This window comes from Trachypithecus francoisi, unplaced genomic scaffold (genome assembly GCF_009764315.1).
Source record: "Trachypithecus francoisi isolate TF-2019V2 unplaced genomic scaffold, Tfra_2.0 Lachesis_group15, whole genome shotgun sequence".
Lineage (NCBI taxonomy): Eukaryota > Metazoa > Chordata > Mammalia > Primates > Cercopithecidae > Trachypithecus > Trachypithecus francoisi.
In genome coordinates this window covers 10,556,642-10,576,491 of record NW_022681460.1, presented here as the reverse complement: position 1 = coordinate 10,576,491, position 19,850 = coordinate 10,556,642, and the positions used below count along the sequence as shown (strand labels likewise).

Below are 19,850 nucleotides of genomic sequence, written 5' to 3'. Positions count from 1 at the left end.
GTACAGTCGTACAATCTTGGCTCATTGTGGCCTCGTACCCCAGCTTATGCAATCCTCCCACCTCTGCCCCCAAAAGTAGCTCAGACTACAGGTGTGCTGCTATGCCTAATTTTTGTATTTTTTGGTAGAGATGGAGTTTTGCCATGTTACCCAGGCTGATCTTGAACTCCTGAATTTCAAGATATCCTCCTGCCTCAGTCTCCCAAAGTGCAGGAGGCATGAGCCACAATGCCCACCAAAGCCTTAATTTTATACTGAAATAGGAGAGTTATCTCACCTTTACAGCCTTTATTTGGTATAGCGAATATACTGTTTCTCAATTTTTGAAGCATGTCAGCTTATGCCCTTCTTTCAACTTTTTATTTTCAAATAATTATAGATTCACAGGAAGTTGCAAATAAATGTCCAGAGAGGTTCTGTGCAGCTTTCACTGAGCCTCCTTCATTGTTAACGTCTTGCATGACTAGCAGACATCTCTAATAACTAAAAATCAGGGAATTGACATTGGTACACAGAGCTTATGCACATTTCACGTTATACTTGTACTGTTTGTGGGGGGAGTGGGGAAGAGCTATATGCAGTTTTATCATGTCTAGCTTTGTGTAACCATCATTAATCAAGATACATATCTGAACTATTACCATAAAGCTTCATTGAGTTATTATTTTATAGCCACATCTACCCCCTCCCTCTCCATGCCTGACCCCTGGCAACCACTAGTTTATCTCCATTTCTGTAATTGTTATTTCAGAGTGATATATAAACGACATCATGTAGTATATATCTTTTTGAGACCATTTTACATTCTCACCTGCAGTGTAGGAAACTTCAGTTTCTCTGAATCCTCACCAGCATTTGGTGTTGCCGCTAATTTTTATTTTAGCCATTCTAATCAGTGTGTGGTGATTTTAATGTGCATTTTCCTAATGATGGGATTTTAATGTGCATTTTCCTAATGATGATGCCCATTGATAAGATAACAAATAGTTTACCTTAAAAAAAAAAAAACTTTTGTAATAAAATAATTATTTTTAGTGATAAGTATGTACTGAGCTGTTTAAATCTCACACTCAGGAGGTGTTTCATAGGTCTCATAGAGCTTTGTGTCGTCAGGAAGATCACTCAATTCATATTGTAATTCTCTTTATAGGTTCGACTGAGTGAAACAGACTTCAAAGTTATGGCAAGAGATGAGTTAATTCTAAGGTAAAATGTTATTTGTTCAAAAATAAAATCTTTGTATAGAACATTGTATTATGCCTCTACACTGTAATTGTCTTTGTGCCAGATATTATTTTTAATGTTGTTATATCCTCAAATAATTTAATGTACTTTTTGAACATACTATGACCTATTTCTTATATTAACACTGAGGAAAACGTAACACTTTAAAGAACTACTAGGAAGCTATAAGTTTAACAAATATATGGCTTGTTTTGTGTAGTTTTTCTTTTCGTGTTTAACATTTGAAAAAAAAATGTAATCCTAAAAGATGAACTTATATTTATGGAAGAAATACATAATTTACTAATGAAGTGAGGTTACTTTTTCTTATTAGCGTGACTTTGACCAGCTCATTTAACTTTATACTCTTCATTTTCTCATCTGTAAGTTGAAGGGGTTGGGTTAAGTTATTTTTAAAGGTGACATCCAGTTCTGAATTTCTGTGGTTGTCTTATAAATGTCTTACAAAAGCAGATTGTCAAGTACAGCATATAATCTTTATAGATTGTGTAAGAAATCAGGAAGTAGTGTGTTCTGTGTTTTATAGTTTTGATAACTTTTAGATAAAAATAAAATGAGTATTTTAACAAGCTGAAAGCGGGGGAGAGAAAAGATATTTTGTGAGATAGAGTAACACAGATTTTGTTGTTTCCTACAGTGTGACAATTTCCTGCTTTAACTTTTGCACAGCTACTTTATTATGAACACACTGTTTATCTTTTTTTTTTTTTTTTTGCCATAATCTCATACATAGGACAGTTTCCATTGCATACCTTTGTCTTCCTGCACATAAAACTTAAATTGTTGGTATTCTAAAACACTCTGTCTTATGTTGAAGTAGATACTTACCTTAAGATGCACTACTACTCAATGCTGGGTTTTTTGTTTGTTTGTTTATTTAACTATTAAAACAACAACACATGTGTTAAAACAATAACATATATACATATATATAATGTATGTATAAATTATAATAGAGGTGAGGTGTTGCTCAGGCTAGTCTTGAATGCCTGACCTGAAGTGATTCTCTCACCTCGGCCTCCCAAAGTGCTGGAATTACAGGCATGGGCCACCATGCCCGGCCATGATTTTTTTTTTCCCTACCTCTGGGATTGTACACTTCTTTTTATGCCTTCTTACATAATTGCTCTGGTTAGTCTTTGCAGTCATTTTCTTGATTTAACTGTAGGAGGGGAAAAATCAGTAATCTTAAAGAATCATAGAAATGTTTTATTTTAAGATACCTTTAAGGTTTCTAAATTATATGCAATGTGTTACCTTGGAGTCAGTTTAACATCTTTCCTTAGGGAATTCTCATGTAAGACTTTTAGGTGGATTTTTTTCTCTTTAATTTCCTTGGTGATTTTAAACCAACTGCTACTTATTTAACTAGTCTATACCTTGTATCCTTGTGATATACATGTTCTTGCTTCAGTTTTTATATTTTTCTGTTTTTCTAAAATAAATTGTTCTTTTATAGCCTCCACTGAGACCTTTCTCTTATATATCCCCAAATATTTGGTAAACTGTACGTGTCCTAGGTTGTAAGTGCCATAAAAACAAAGCATGACCTTAGCTTAACAGTAGTGTTTATATAGAAAGTGGATTAGTTTGGTATTAAGAAGGTTTTTCTTTTTTTCTTTTTTAAGACAGAGTCTCGCTCTGTCACCAATCTGGAATGCAATGGTGCAATCCCAGTTCACTGCAACCGCCGCCTCCCAGTCAAGTGATTCTCCTGCCTCAGCCTCCCAAGTAGCTGGGACTAAAGGCATGCACCACCATGTCCTGCTAATTTTTTTGTATTTTCAGTAGAGACGGAATTTCACTGTGTTGGCCAGGATGGTCTCGATTTCTTGACCTCATGATCCGCCCGCCTCGGCCTCTCAAAAAATCCCATGTTGGGATTACAGGCGTGAGCCTTTTTGTTCGTTATGTTGTAACATTAATAACTCATGGCAAGCCTGTTCTTAAGATTATAAAATGGTTTTCTAAAGCCAAATTTTAATTAATTGTACCTTAAGAGCAGCTTGAAAATATGGCTCTTAAGTATGCAGGAGAACAGACATTCAGGGCAGGGTACTTTCCATTAGGAACTGCCTAATAAGACTGGGAAAAATCCTTATTGCTAGGAAGACTTAGCAGTGTATGTGTTCAAGGTAGAGAAGTATAATGAAGAAAAACAGTTCCCTTGTATTCTGATAGCGTATGGCATGCAGGTTTCTGCCAGTTAGATGTGATTGTTAAATTACAGTCTTGAAAAATGTTGTATTCTCCCCCTGTGTTTACAGGCAGAAATTGATATTACCTTGAGAAGAGTCACATGGTATTTTCACAAAAGAGCCAAAATAAAGAACTTTCGATTCTACATAATTAGGCACATTTCTAATATGCCTTTTGTTCCAAGGGGACAACATATGAAAGTAGCAATAGGATTTTTTTTTCCAACTTCTGTAATCCAGGATTATCCTGAACATCGTCAGTGATACCAAAGTATCAAACCAAATCTGGGGTTTGATCTCATCCAGAGCACGCTTGGCATGTTCTCAGCAGAAAACACCTTCTCTATATATCTCCTTTTACCTCTTTCCTGTAAAATGGGAAGGAATAATGAGGGACTACTTTATTATCAGTTAAACTAGATTTAGGCCGGGGTGTGGTGACTAAGGCCTGTAATTTCAGCAGTTTGGGAGGCCAAGGTGTGAGGATCATTTGAGCCCAGGAGTTCAAGACCAGCCTGGGCAACAGTGAGACCCCCTCTCTACAAAAAATTAGCCATGTGCCTTTGGTCCCAGCTATACAGGAAGCTGAGGCAGGGATATTGCTTGAGCCCAGACCCTGTTTGTGCCACTGCACTCCAGCCTGGGGGACAGAGCGAGACTAAGAAAACTAGATTTAAAATGAAAAATCATTCAGCAGAATGCTCAGTATTACTAAAATCTGTGAGTTTATAGATATCTTCTAGTTTATTTAATAAAAGCTATTTTATTATAACAACTAATGTATGGTTTTTTTACTAGATGGAAACAATATGAAGCATATGTACAAGCTTTGGAGGGCAAGTACACAGATCTTAACTGTAAGTTTGAGTTTTAGCTTCTTAAAGACTGAATAATCTCCTTTTGATCATTGTTACAATCAAAAGGGTAATTGGTTTTATTACAGCAAATGTAATTTTTCTGGTGTTTTATTATAAGAACTATAATAGGCACTTTTGGGTGCAAGAAAATATAAAGGTGAATGAGACGTAGTCTCAGTCATTGGAGAAGACAGACATGTAATACTCATGTAATGGCGTGACTTAGCAGAATTATATGCAAGGTTCTGAGTATAGATACAGTAACTCAGAACTACTTGAAACTTTTCTTACTTGTCCCTAACCCCTTCTACATAGGAATTTGACTTGAAGCGTGAGTTACTAGTCTAGAAGAGAAATAAATAGAAGCAACTAGTAACAGATTTTTGATAGCTTAAATTAATATGTATAACTTAATTGTATGTAATATATATTTACAAATTTTGTACATCTGAAAATAAAGTTTATCATTTTAAGCCATTTTAGTCTCACTTTTTACTGTTTGAACCACATACTATTTGTTGAATATAAAAACCAATATATATTGTTTTCTAACTTCAGAAGGGTTAATACCCTGAAATTCTAATTTTACGTGACTATGTTATCCAAAGACATCATGAACATTATGAACAATTAAGGCTGGGCACAGTGGCTCACACCTATAATCCCAGCACTTTGGGAGGCCAAGGTAGGAAGATCACTTGAGCCCAGGAGTTTGAGACCAGCATAGGCAGCATAGGGAGACCTTGTCTCTACCAAAAAAAAAAATTAGGAGGATCACTTGAGCCTGGGGGGTCAAGGCTACAGTGAGCCCTGATTGTGCCACTGGTCTCCTGTTAGGTAACAGAGTAAGATCCTGCCTCAAAGTGTAAAAAACAAATTGTCTAGCAGTTACTACCATATTATTTATTTGCTTGTTTATTTGAGACAATCTCGCACTGTCGCCCAGACTGGAATGCAGTGGCACAATTTGGACTTAGTGCAACCTCCGCCTCCCAGGTTCAAGTCATTCGCCTGCCCCAGCCTCCCAAGTGGCTGGGATTACAGACATGCACCACCACGACTGGCTAATTTTGTATTTTTAGTAGAGATGGTGTTTCACCATGTTAGGCTGGTCTCAAACTCCTGGCCTCAAGTGATCTACCCGCCTCACTTCCCAAAGTGCTGGGATTACGGGCATGAGCCACTGCCCAGACAGCATTTTTATATTAAATAGGTTAAAACATACTCATCAGGATTTTGTGAATACTGTATAACACAAATGTTTCCTGTCTTCTATTGGAAATAGGTGAAACTATAAAAACATAATTCAGTTGGTAGTCATGGAGCACTATTGGACACATTGCCTTCTAAATAAGCTGTCATGACCAGGAAATAAATTGCTTGTTATAAAAGTAGTTAGGATGGAAGTTAAAGACTTGATTAATTTTTTGACCCTAGTTTTTAATTCTTGACAGAGGTATTTAAACTTGATCTTAAAATTATATTTATATATATTTTTTAAATCATCAGCTAATGATGTAACTGGCCTAAGAGAGTCTGAAGAAAAACTAAAGCAACAACAGCAAGAGTCTGCACGCAGGGAAAACATCCTTGTAATGCGACTAGCAACCAAGGAACAAGAGATGCAAGAGTGTACTGTAAGTATTTCAAGTTATATAAATGTCTTTAGTTGAGGAATTGGTTTCTAGTCCGCCTCATTGCATGTTAATTTTAAACACTTAATGCTAAATATAAGAGGTTTTTTTTTATAGATATGTACACTTACAGCTTTAAGTATACTAGGCGAAAAATTTTGATAATGTCTCTTCATTTAAACAAATTTGTGGCCAAGAAATCAAAAGTTTTAAGTTGTTTTTTGAAATTTTCATGCATTGTAAATATTAGTTCATCAATTTCAGACATTTTTCAGATACCTTGGTGTCTGAGGGTATAATCAATAAAAGAGCATTTGCTTCCTATTGCTTTACTTTCACTGGTTAGGAAAGCCATCTGATGACTTTACCTCTGCTCTCTTGTCCCCTCTGTGTATAGAACTGTTTTTCCTAGTGTCAGCAACTTCTTCAACGTGTCCTTTTTAATTGTTAGAACTTTGATGTGTGCTGTGTAGTGTTTACTGTGTCTACGTAGATCTGAAATCTAGTGACATAATTGATCGTCCAGCTCTGGTAGTTTAGACTCAATCTTGCAGTGTAATTAATACAAAATAATTAGAGGCAGCTGTATCCTTGTTTCTGATTTTAAAATCTGAATGTTTCTTCAATTCTTTGTGTACTCTGCATTCATTTGATACATATTGAAGTCTTTTAATGTGTTATTAAAATCTTCTAAGGTTGTATTCTGCTCACTGGAGACACCAAAAATCTGTGGGCACAGTCCTGTTCCTGTTTGTTTTACCAATAGAGTGTTCCTTAAGGCTCAGTCACAGTCCTTTTACTTCCTGTACAGAGATTGTTTAAATTTCCACAAAAGTACCTATTTACTCTTTCACTTTTTACTAAATGACTTATTTATGTTTTGCTTTGCTAAAGGCTGGCTTTTATCATTTTCTTTCCTTTTTTGTTGTTGTTGTTGTTGTTGTTGTTTGTTGTTATTTCCCCCTTTTCTTGAAATAGGGCCTCTCATCCAGGCTGAAGTGCAGTGGTATAATCACAGCTCACTTCAGCTTCCTAAGTAACTGGGACTACAGTCACGTGCCACGAAGCCCAGCTAATTTTTTAATTTTTGTAGAGATGAGGTCTTCCCTATATTGCCCAGGTTGAACTCCTGGCCTTTGGCAATCCTTACTCCTTGGCCTCCCAAAACTGTTGGGATTATATAGGTGTGAGCCATCGCACCTGGGCCATTATCATTTTCTCTACCTTCTCACCACATTGTGTTCTTTTGTTTCTATGAGTTTTGTTGTACTCACACCACTGATACTTTTTTCTCCATAGTTACTTATGAATGTTTTTTAACAAATTTCCCTTTTCACAAAAAATGGATCTTACCTTTAGACTGCTAGCACTTGGGAGATAGATTGTGAATAGGTGGTGTTGATGATAATATCTCATAGGATCGGAATGTCTTGAATTCCTTTTCTCTTCCGGATTCCTACTCTTGACATCATAGTTGATGTGTGCACATCACAATGTGTGTGCTATTCATGCACCTCTGATTCTCCATCTGTCCTATATACACTGGCGGTTTTGATCATATTATGCCTGGTCGGGCCTTTGGTGATACCTCATCACTCTTGTCTCCTTGACCTGGATTTTAAGGTTATTTCAACTATAATGGAACCTAACGTTTTCCAGGTTTTTGTTTTTGTTTTAAACAGCTGTCACCTGCATAGGCCAGCTGAACAACTTCCTATTTTTCCAGTTATAATACAAGTGAGGTTTTGCAGACAGGGCGGGGCAGCAGGAGCAAAATCACAAGGAAAGGGCAAGATTATATATGGCAGATGAAGATGAAGTTTCAGGTGAGTGAAAAAAGATGAGGTCAGGCCTGGAGTCTTGGGTATTCTAGAAGAGAGGGGGCCACTGAAGAATTTTTGAGCAAGAGATGTATATGATGGGTCAGATTTAGATTTACATTTTAGGTAGATCATTCTGGCTTGAGTATGAAAGATGGATTTGAGTGGAACAGGACTTTAAGCAAGAAAACCAATTGTGAGGCTATTAAAGTAGTCCAGATGAAATAAATGAAGCCACTGGTAATAGCAGACAGGACAGAGTAGGTGTTTTGGAGGCACAGTCAGTAGGACTTGTTTAGTTTGGATGCTGTTGTGGAAGGAATGAAAAAAATCTAGGGAGGAATCACAGCTTCAGGCTTGTCTCGTTTGAGTAACAATGCACTAGGATAGAGCCTACAAAGATCAAATTTTAGAAGAGTAGAGTGTGGTGTTAGGAAAACTGAGGAAATCCAGCATTCCCTCTTCCTTCCCCAAAATATAAAGTGATTAAAACAAAGGTGTACATAAAGTTCTGTACAATACGAATTTAAAATTGTTCGTTAGATTTGGCAGCTAAGAGGTTGTTGGCCAAGGAAGCCAAAAGATTGGATACCCCTGCTCTAGAGGAACTGGCAAGTGGGAAGTGAGAGAAGCTGAATTTAAAGAGTAGAAAGAATGGGAGTTGTGTGTACTATAGGAGGTAGGAGGGAATAGGTTAAGCAAATGGTTGAAAGGATTGGCCCTGAGAAGGAGGGTTTCTTACCCTCTTGCGAGTGAAAAATAGTGGAAAGGTTTGTATTAGGTGCCTGTCCTTTAAAACAGAGCTGCTGCTTTTACTCTTGGTGTTTCAAATTAAGCTAAGCTTAGAAAAAATAAAATAACATCCTCAGGAGTCCATTTGTTTCTGTAGATCTTTTGTTTGTCCAGCATACTAAATCATCTCTTTGTCTACCTGCAGTCTTTGCTAAGTACATCAGTAGTCGGTCAGTTTTGAGTGTAAGACATAAGTTAGCCACATAGTTACTATAGTCTTAACTATGTACTATGTTCTTAACTGTATTCTATTTTGTTGGTAAGTAAAATCTATCATTTTTGTTCACCTCAGTGGTATTTCTATTTTTCATTTAGTCTTTTGCCAATCAACGCAAAACAGATTTAGGAATAAAACTAACTTTGAAAACACTTTACTCAGTGTTCTCTTCCGTAGAACATGGAATTTATTCTAGTCAGATTCACCTCTCTTTTCATGATTGAAAGTGTTGACTATTGGGTCTTTGTAAAGCTAAATAGTAACTGAGTCTCAGTCAGTGTTGTAGACTGTTTTAATCAGTCCTGTCAGTACGTGGAGTGCACTGTAAGTCATGGTTTATTCTTGCTCTGTTATCTTAGCAGCTGGTTTCACATTGACTATGCAGTTGTACTAGATTTTTGCTCAATGGAACAAATACATTCCCAAACTACTTAGTATATTTGTTCCTTTACTAAATTTATATTAGAAAATGTCAACTGTAATTCTGTTTAAGCCTTAGTGTGGAGTTAGATCTTGGGCCGGACCTACTTTGAGTGTGAAGAAAATGATGAATTTAATGCTAATAACTATATTTCATATTTTAGAAATGTATTTTTAGTGTTCTAATAAATAGTACAACTGAAGTCGAAATTGAAGGTTTCATATGTAAGTAGAAGGGTTCTGGTGTGATGGAAAAAGCTCTAGACTGGGAATCAGAAGGCTGGAGAACTAGAGTTCTTGTCCCAGCTATGGCACTGAACTAAATAGTTGGGTTATTTAATCTCAAAATAAGCAGTTTGGGTTTCGTTAGTTACTTTCCAGCTTTACAATTCTATGATTCAAATCTATTCAGAGGGGGAAAAATATAAATTATACTTTATTTTGGCTAAGGTCCTATAGAGTTTTGCTTTTATATAGTTGTAACGGCAACTCTTGTAGCTCTGAGTACTGTATATTTTTTCCTTTAGAAATGCAAATGTGTATTTTAAGTTATGATCTTGCACCTGATGTATTTTTAGGGGACTTTACATAGAATAATTTCCATAGGCAAAAAATTAAAATAAGCAAACCAAAAGACTTCATTAACTCTTAGGTAATTAATATTTTAAACTTTGCTTTTTTCCAGTGGGTTGTCAGCATTTTTAGTAAATACAAGGTTGATTTTTGGTTTTTTTTGGTAATTTTGGATTGTAAAGTAAAATGTATGTAGCCCCTTTAAATTCCAGATTTGGAGATGTAATCAAATGGCCTCAGTTCCTAAATGAATAACCTTAAATAGTTATTTTTTAATTGACAAATAATTTTTGTACATATTCAAGGACTAGTGACGTTTCAGTACATGTAATGTATAGTGATCAGATTGGGGTAATTAGCATATTCATCAAATAGTTTTTAATCTGTACTTTTTCGAGAAAGTTTTAAGATTTTTCTAGAGAATTTCAGGATCAAAGAGGGGAGGACTTAATGAAAGAGTTGGTAAATCAAGTGAATGGAGGGAGTTTTCCCCACCTTCTTATGTATGTTTCCTTTGATTTGGTCGTAATTGTTTCTTTTGCTTTGCACAGACTCAAATCCAGTACCTCAAGCAAGTCCAGCAGCCGAGCGTTGCCCAACTGAGATCAACAATGGTAGACCCAGCGATCAACTTGTTTTTCCTAAAAATGAAAGGTGAACTGGAACAGACTAAAGACAAACTGGAACAAGCCCAAAATGAACTGAGTGCCTGGAAGTTTACGCCTGATAGGTAAACAAATCATACTCCCCAGTCAAGACTTCCCTGACAGTCCCACTACGAGAAAGCTGTGGTGGGACAGCCAAGTACTCGTTTCCACACCAAGACTCAGACTTTTTGAGCCAAAAAAAGCCACATTCTTACACTGTCCAGCTTGTAATGGTTAATGTAAAACTTACCAGATGAACCTTGTGTTTCAGCTTTTTTCTTTTCCCCTTCCCCTTGCTTCAGAGGCCTGATGGCGTCGGACTATTCCGAAGAAGTGGCCACCTCCGAAAAATTCCCCTTCTAGAACATGTAGACACTTGAGAAATGTTTCTGTTTGAAGAAAATAGAGGGAGAAACAGAAGTCTTAAGTCTGTGGCACACTGTGTCTTCAGACAGTTTGAAGGAATGAAAACCTAGAGATTTTAAATCATGAATTGAACATGTAAAATTCCAGTAAAATGTAAAAATGGAATATGCATCGCTCTTAACCTTGAGCATAGTGACTTAGAGACACTGTGTATCAGTTTTGCCAATAAGACTGTGGACTTCATGATTGTTGTTGAACTTCTGGGTCAAAACTCAAATGAGGTGAATTTTGCCTTTAAAGGGTTTATTTGCTGAGAACCAACTTTTAATAGTCACAAGAGAATCAAATAATAGATGTCCGTACAAGTAGCACATATATTTAACCATTTAGTTTGGGGCTCTATATTCCTTGCTTGAGCCTTAATCAATGTGGTTTTATTCAATGGTTTGTTCTTTGAATGGTTGCAAAACTGTAGATTATCTTACTGAGGACTGTACAAACATGAAGGTGTGGTATCAAACTTCAGGTTGAAACTGTTTGAAGCATTATAAACATTCATTTCACAACTAGATTGTATAAGGATATTAGCTGTGATGAGACTCACTGCATTATTTTTTTAGTGACTTTTATGAAATCCCCATTCCATTCAACAGGCACATGTTTAAAAGAGCATTGTCGTTGGTGTTAATGGGGGAATGTGTTCCTTCATTGTATTTGGGCCTTTTGTATTGCACTCTTGATATTAAATTAAATGTGCCTTGAAATAGTTGGTTTTTTTTTTTTTTTAAGTTCAAAGAATATTATGATGATTTTGTTGTACTCTAACATTTTAATTTGGGGGGGGCTGTGGAGAGCAGATTCATTTTGGAAATACTGTTGCTGTGCTCTTCAAAGTGAAGGAAAAGGCGCTGTGCCTCATTTTTAAAAGACCTACATAAAAGACAAGGAGACTTGACACTTGTTACTTTTATGACACTTTGTCCCAGGGTACTACAGTAGAAAGTAATTGCGGGACAGCTTCACAGGGTGCCTGCCAGAAGATAATGTGTTGGAACTGTGGGCTGGCCTAAGTAAGACATTTTGTGAATTGAAAAAAGGTATAGTGATCATTTCTAGCAAATTCATTTAATCATTTAGATAAATGAGGCATTATTTTCTTCATGCTTCCATCCAATCCTGGAGGTGAATTTTTTCCGTCAGATCATTCTATAAGTCACCAATTCAAATTTTCGCTTGGTGATAATGGAGTCTAAGATGAGTGGAAGATAAATGTTCCAGCTTGTCCCAACGTTTAAGTGCAGTTTTAACAAGGGTGACTTAAGTTCTCTCTTAATCATTCAAATCAATTGTAAGTATCTTATATGTTTGTGCTTTAGGGAACTGATTGTGGGGCAGAGGGTGGGTTGAAGAAGTGGTTTGTGTGACTTTTCAGGAAGAAACCTGCTTCTAAAATTCTCACTATTTGTGAGGGTTGGAGGGTAAGTAACCAGATCTGTTTGAAATTAGCTTATGTGCTTGCATTAACGCTTTTGTATATATTTTATGCCATTTTACGTTCACAGTAGAAATGGCCTAAGTATCTTTTTAGTAGAATTTAGTAGAAAAGTAATTCACAAAATGTATTATTAACATGTACTCAAATTTATCAGGCATCTTTCTTTGCCACTTAGATAACAGTCATGAGTTCTGTGGTTTTTTTTCTTGTCATTGTTAAAATTTTCTCTTTTAATAATAAGATAATACATGCTTGTATATAAAATTGAAATACTATAGAGAAAGGGGGAGATGAAAAGTGAGTGTCACTCTCTGATGTGACCTTGACATCCTCATTCTGTTCTCTAGGAGCAGTAACTGCTATTACTTTTTCTTGGGTATCATCAAGATAATTTCTATGCATATACAGTCATGTATATTATTTTAAACAAATGTGATCATACCATAAACACAGATGAGTTGGCATTTTTCCATTTTTTAGTGTATCTAGACTACTACATTTTTAATGATTACATAGTGTATTTCCATTATATTAAGGAATCATAATTTATTTAAATCACTTATAAATGGATTTTTTTCTGTAAAATTGGCTGTAAGCCAGAGTATATCAGGTACTATAAATACAGCACTAATTTGAAACAAATAATAGCTCAGGCAATCCCCCGTCTGGAATATTTCCAGTAGTGGAATGGGTTTTGCTTTGGGGTGTGTGCGCGTGCACGTGTGTCTTCGCTTTACTGTTTTTTTGTTTTAATTTTGAGGAAGAAAGATTCTCAGAAATAACCTGTCCAGTTCAGTTACAATATTTCATTCATGTGAGAATACACACATTTTAGAGTGTTTAGAGGTATATCTTTCAAAATGCTTTCTATTATGTTTGTGGCTTTAGGAATGGGTTGATTTTTTCGTTTGTAATTTTAAAAAATTATTTCAAAAACAATTGTAATTAAATTATTTTTTCAAAACTGGTTTTGTTAAAATTTATTTTAGTAATCACTAGTTTTAAATGTGATACGATTATCTTAGCTTAGACATTTATTTATTAAAAGGTATGACTTTTTAAACGAACCCTTTTTTTGCATTAGAATTTGTGACATTTTTATATGGGGTTAAGTCAGGTCACAAATTAATGTCTCTTATAGTTGTCTTTTTCTACTCTTTAAAATTCATATAATAAGAAGGTTAGTTGTAAACACCAATGAAATATATATACTTTGCAAGAAGACAGTTTTGAGAGCATAGGCAGTAAAGTGGAAGGAATTCCATCGCTTTTGATGATCTTGCATAGCTCTCATTTTCCCACTGGTTAATTTCTAAGTGGATGTTCAGTGGAGGCTAACGCCTGAGAGTGCTAATGGGAAATGGTGGAAATCTGGAGCTACAGCAGCAACGAACAAGAACACCAGCTAATAATGTTATCAAAGAATAAAGCCTTTACCACATGCTCACTGGTGACTTTTCACCCTTCGGCTCCTCTGAGCAGTAGTAACCCAGGTTTAACTCTTCACATATTTTCTGGAAGAAAGCTTAATTACAAACTTCCTTGAATTACGTTAGGTTAGAAAACATGCGACCAGGCACGGTGGCTCATACCTGTAATCCCAACACTTTGGAAGGCTGAGGTAGGCAGATCACTTGAGGTTAGGAATTTGAGACCAGCCTGGGCAACATGGTGAAACCCCATCTCTACTAAAACTCCAAAAATTAGCTGGGGGTGCTGGTGCACACCTATAGTCCCAGCTACTCCTGAGGCTGAGGTGGGAGGATCATCTGAGCCTGGGGATGTCAAGGCTCCAGTGAGCTGAGATCACGCCACTGCACTCCAGTCTGGGCAACACAGTGAGACCCCCATCTCAAAAAAAAATTATGCTGTAGGTGAAAGAACCGTGCAAAACTTCTTCAAAGACTGATAATTATTTACAAAATGCTCTCATTTTTAAAGTTCTAAGGCATACTGAAGTAGTGTGTCACGCAAGTGAAAGCCTCACTAGAAGAAGGAAAGACTAGAATTTTAAAAACATTTTAACCAATAAGGTCATTCTGGACTTACCCCAAGGACAAGAATGTCACACTGTCTTTATTCCAAGTCTCAAAGGTAAATATCACAATTATTTACTTAGATCCCTTTAAAAGTGATCATTTTTTTCTTCTTGTCTTCATAAATAATTACAAGAACAAGCAAATAATTTCTCCTTTTATTGCTGAGGCTAAAGAAAAACAGTAAAATTTTATTGGGAAACATTTGAGCTTTTCATTACATATTTGTAATTGCTCTGTATGTGCACATTGGTTCCATAGTATGTTGCACTAGCATTTGGAAACTAATTTCTGGAAAGTGTGACACTCCTAGATTGGCAGATATTTGCATGTTTGAATTGTGGTACGTGACCACTGGTCTTATTTTTGTGTCAAAAGGACGATCTTTTCTGTTAATAAAGTCTTAAAAAAAAAAAAACTTAATTGCTGAATGTGCCTCAATTAATATAATAGATATATTCTTGAGAGTTATGGAAGATAGATGTACCATAAACTTCCCTCTTTCCTCCTTTTTTTTGAGACAGAGTCCCTGTTTCCCAGGCTGGAATGCAGTGACATGGTCACAGTGTCAGCCACTTGGGTTTAAGCAATCCTCTCACCTCAGCCTTTCCAGAGGCTGGCACTACAAGCATGTGTGCCTGGCTAATTTTTAAAAAAAATTTTTTGTAGAGTTAGCGTCTCACTATGTTGCCCATGCTGGAGGACTTCCTGTTAAGGAAAATCCTTATTAAATGTTTTTTTCTACCAAGAATAAATATACTCTCATGCATTTTTATTTGTAGGTACTGATTTTCATAGAGAAGCATTTGTGATTGATGTTGCATGTACCTTTTCAAGAACTTTTCTGATAAAGCACTAGATTCCTTAGTGTAATAATATTGGTATAGCCAAGGTGTGTGTTAAAACTGGCTCTGTTTCCATTTCAGATGATAATTTGAGATGAAAACAGATGGATTTCAGAATTGATTATTGATGTAATAGAAACAAGGTGTAGCTGTTTGGGCACTTTTTGTTTAGGGTTTATTTTTGCTGCTGTGTTGGCAAATTACTGAAATGCAGAAGATGGATGTGTCCCAGAAAAAAAGATGGTAATTATGGGGAAGCATCTGCTGTGATATAGTTATGTTTGTATGTGTGACATCTATCACTGTAATAATTGTAAGCAAAGACAGAGTTTTGTCTTCATTTTGTGATGGATGGCTCTTTCCTTTGTAGCCAAACAGGGAAAAAGTTAATGGCGAAGTGTCGAATGCTTATCCAGGAGAATCAAGAGCTTGGAAGGCAGCTGTCCCAGGGACGTATTGCACAACTTGAAGCAGAGTTGGCTTTACAGAAGAAATATAGTGAGGAGCTTAAAAGCAGTCAGGATGGTAAGGGTTTTTTTGTTGTGCTTTGTTTTGTTTTGTTTTGTTGAAAAGTTCTCTTAACTTTGTATTGGCTTTTTAAAACTGCCAGTCATGAATATTATAGGTTAGATTCTGTACATTGTTAACCCCGCCTATGATTGTATATTATTATGCATGAAACATTTTTAGTTGAGTCAGCAAAAAAAGCCATATAATTTTAGTGTGTTTATCCCCACCCTCCTAATTCTTTATTGTTCAAAATTTCTTAAGTTTTTGTTTTTAGTCGGGGGTAGGATTTGGTAAAAGATAAAAGGGTGTTGTATTATTTAAAAAGATGGACAAATTTGTATTCAGTGTTTGAAAGGAAGAATATCTTTAACCATTTCTCATTAAGTGTGAATCTTAGAAACATTGGCAGTTTTCAGCGATCTGAAAGTAATATAGTTGATTGTATCTGTGAAGGTTTTATTAGTGAATAAGAGATTTAATCTTTAAATTTGCTGAGATAAACAAAACTTGTCAGCCTCCATCCTTTTTAGTGCAAGTGTAGCTGTATCTCTCCTGTTTCTCCTCTGTTTTTTTTTTTTGTTTGTTTGTTTGTTTTAGACAGGGTCTCTGTCACCCAGGCTGGAGTGCAGTGGCGTGACCTCAGCTCACTGCTACCTCCGCTTCCCGGGTTCAAGCGATCCTCCTGCCTCAGCCTCCTGAGTAGCTGGGATTACAGGTGCCCGCCACTGCTCCCGGCTAATTTTTTGTGTTTTTAGTAGAGATGGGGTTTCACTATGTTGGCTAGGATGGCCTCGAACTCCTGACCTCAGGTGGTCCACCCACCTCGGCCTCCCAAAGTGCTGGGATTACAGGCATGAGCCACCGCACCCAGCCTCTCCTCTCTGTAAGGTGCATTATTAGTAAGGAAAATAGCCAAATTATTTGAAATTTTAAATTGAAAATTAGTGTCTCTGGTTAATTGCAAAGATGATCAGTAGCCAAGTAATTTCTTCTAAACCACCTACCCTTTCAAAATCTTCAAGAATTATTTCCTGTGACTTTTGTCCTTATATGTATAACAGTCCTTGGTTGAGAACATGGGCCTCTTTGGAATGTTACAGAGGACCACGCTGTCCTTAAGGGCCAGAGCTGCTGTGGAACTAAGGCACTGGGTCAGGAATAAGGGGACTGACTGGCCATAGTGGGTCCGTAGGTAAACGTGAGTCAAACTTTGGGGCTGTAATCAGGCATATGGCAAGATGGACTAAAACAATTTTAACTTGGTTGCTTAATACAGTTGCCCTCGGTATCCATGGTGGATTGGTGTCAGGACCTCCCACAGATAAGCCCCTCATATAAAATGATGTCGTATTTACATACAAACCGATGTACATCTTTCCATTTGAGCCATCTCTAAATTACTTAACAGTACCTAATACAATCTAAATGCTATGAAAATAGCTATTTTACTGTATTGTTTGGGGGATAATGACAAGAAAAAATCTGTACATGTTCAGTATAGACCCAGTTTTTTCTTCCTCGATTATTTTCTTTCTACAGTTGGTTGAATCCATGGTTGCATGTGGAGGGCCGACTATATATTATTTTAAGTATCTGACTTCCCCCAAAACAAACTCAGTCATATTTTAAGATTCCAAGCAAAATTTTTAAATGTAGTGTGGTTTTAGAATTGTATTTGTTGGCCGGGCGCGGTGGCTCAAGCCTGTAATCCCAGCACTTTGGGAAGCCGAGATGGGCGGATCACGAGGTCAGGAGATGGAGACCATCCTTGCTAACACAGTGAAACCCCGTCTCTACTAAAAAATACAAAAAACTAGCCGGGCGAGGTGGCGGGCGCCTGTAGTCCCAGCTACTCGGGAGGCTGAGGCAGGAGAATGGCATAAACCCAGGAGGCGGAGCTTGCAGTGAGCTGAGATTGGGCCACTACACTCCAGCCTGGGCGACAGAGCCAGACTCCGTCTCAACAACAACAAAAAAAAAGAATTTTATTTGTTTACTTAAGCATTTATTGACTGCCTTGCTTTGTGGCAGGCACTAAAGAAACATTTTTCAATGTTATAAGCGATATTAAACTTGGTTTGACTCTCCTTTGCACAGAACTGAATGACTTCATCATCCAGCTTGATGAAGAAGTAGAGGGTATGCAGAGTACCATTCTCGTTCTGCAGCAGCAGCTGAAGGAGACACGCCAGCAGTTGGCTCAATACCAGCAGCAGCAGTCTCAGGCCTCTGCCCCAAGTACCAGCAGGACTACAGCTTCTGAACCTGTAGAACAGTTGGAGGCCACAAGTAAAGACTGCAGTCGTCTGACAAACGGACCAAGTAATGGTAGCTCCTCCCGCCAGAGGACGTCTGGGTCTGGATTTCACAGGGAGGGCAACACAACCGAAGATGACTTTCCTTCTTCTCCAGGGAATGGTAATAAGTCCTCCAACAGCTCAGAGGAGAGAACTGGCAGAGGAGGTAGTGGTTACGTAAATCAACTCAGTGCGGGGTATGAAAGTGTAGACTCTCCCACGGGCAGTGAAAACTCTCTCACACACCAATCAAATGACACAGACTCCAATCATGACCCTCAAGAGGAGAAAGCAGTGAGTGGGAAAGGTAACCGAACTGTGGGTTCCCGCCACGTTCAGAATGGCTTGGACTCAAGTGTAAATGTACAGGGTTCAGTTTTGTAATATTTTTTCAGCAAATTTTTATACAGTGTCATTTAATTTGGGAGAGGATACTGTCCAGAAAATTAATGCAAACTTTTGTCACAATTTGCCTTTTTGTGGGTGTACGTTTTGGTTTTTTGTTGTTGTTTTCTCTTTGTTTTTTCTTTTTTTCTTTTCTTTTCTTTTTTTTTTTTTTTTTTTGCTTCAATACCTCTGCCACTTTGGAAATTGTAACAGTTAATTACCTTGAATGTTGCTAAAAGAACATTTTGTGTAGGGTCAAGTTATTTTTATATGAGTTAATGTGAAATTGTAAATGGAAATTTTTCCTTAAAATATAACACAATGACGTCTGTATAAATCTATGTCTGTTTAGAACCTGTGCTGTGTAAGGGCATTCTTACTCATGCTGTTACTGTACTTATGCACCATTCAGACTTGTTAGAGTAGATGTGGGTTTATGACTGCCAAGTTTGCCCAGTACAGTAGTTTTTTATCACTAAAAGTTGGACTCATTGATGGAGTCCTGTAGTAGTTTCAGTGTTAGATACAGTTTTTTCCACCATACATCTGTGCATTTTCTCTTTAGGTGACTGAATGTTTAAGAAATTTGTGTGCATAGTTACTCAGTTTTTATGAACTGTTGTATCCTGTTAATGCATATTGCTCTGTGACTCCAGTATATCTTACCTGTACTGACCAAACCTAAATAAAGATTTTTATTGTAACTCCTTAATTAGCGTTTTTGTTTTGTTTTGGGTATATGTTTAGCATTTGTCATCGATTTTCATTGAGTCACTGAATTTCTACTCATTATCCTTCAAGTACTACAACAGTGAAACTTAAGACCAAGCATCGATTTTGATTTTGCACATAATTTTTAATTTATGCCTTATTTTGCAAAATGGAGCTGGCGTTTAGGGCTACACTTAAATTTTTTTCTTGACTTATAATTGTTACAAAATATTTGAAAATACAGAGAAGTATAAAGAAAATAGTCATCTAAATATTTCTTAGGGTTTTTAAAATTTTTATTTATTTATTTTTTAAAATTGAGACAGGGTCTCACTTTGTCACCCAGACTGAAGTGCAGTGGTGCAGTCATGGCTCACTGCAGCCTCAAAGTCCTAGGCTCAAGTGATCCTCCCACCTCAGCCTTCTGAGTACATGGGACTATAGGCATATACTACCACACCCAGCTACGTTTATTTTTAGTAGAGACAAGGTCTCGCTGTGTTGCACATGCTGGCCTCAAAGGATCCTTCTGCCTTGGCTTCCCAACGTGTTGGGATTGCAGGAGTGAGCCACAGCTCCTGGCCCTTTTTGAGTTTTAATTGAAAAGCAGGGTTTGTTTTTTGTGACCTGATTTCAAGTAGAGTACCTTTGTAGTCAGTGATGTTTTAAAACACTGGCCAGTACTACTGATTTTTACTAACAACATACCTGGTAATATTACATGAGTAAGGGGTGTTAGAATGTAGGTAGGAGAAAATGTTTTTAAGGTGGAAGAATCTCAAAGTTTGCTCCATTTTCTC

General features: G+C 36.9%; 1 protein-coding gene across 4 annotated transcripts in view; it reads left to right on the top strand.

Moving 5' to 3' along the window:
• Window positions 1–19,051, top strand: part of WTAP (WT1 associated protein) — a 29,830-nt gene extending 10,779 nt beyond the window's left edge. For 2 of the 4 annotated variants that reach the window (XM_033234297.1, XM_033234296.1), the window contains exons 3-8: window positions 1,151–1,206; window positions 4,242–4,300; window positions 5,810–5,937; window positions 10,308–10,486; window positions 15,516–15,670; window positions 17,753–19,051. In XM_033234297.1, the coding sequence (XP_033090188.1) occupies window positions 1,151–1,206; window positions 4,242–4,300; window positions 5,810–5,937; window positions 10,308–10,486; window positions 15,516–15,670; window positions 17,753–18,336 (1,161 nt within the window). In that variant the 3' untranslated portion in view covers window positions 18,337–19,051. Of the gene's footprint in view, window positions 1–1,150; window positions 1,207–4,241; window positions 4,301–5,809; window positions 5,938–10,307; window positions 10,487–10,705; window positions 11,536–15,515; window positions 15,671–17,752 lie in introns of those variants that run through there. The other 2 variants (XM_033234299.1, XM_033234298.1) reach the window with 1 other exon arrangement.
• Window positions 19,052–19,850: the final 799 nt, after the last annotated feature.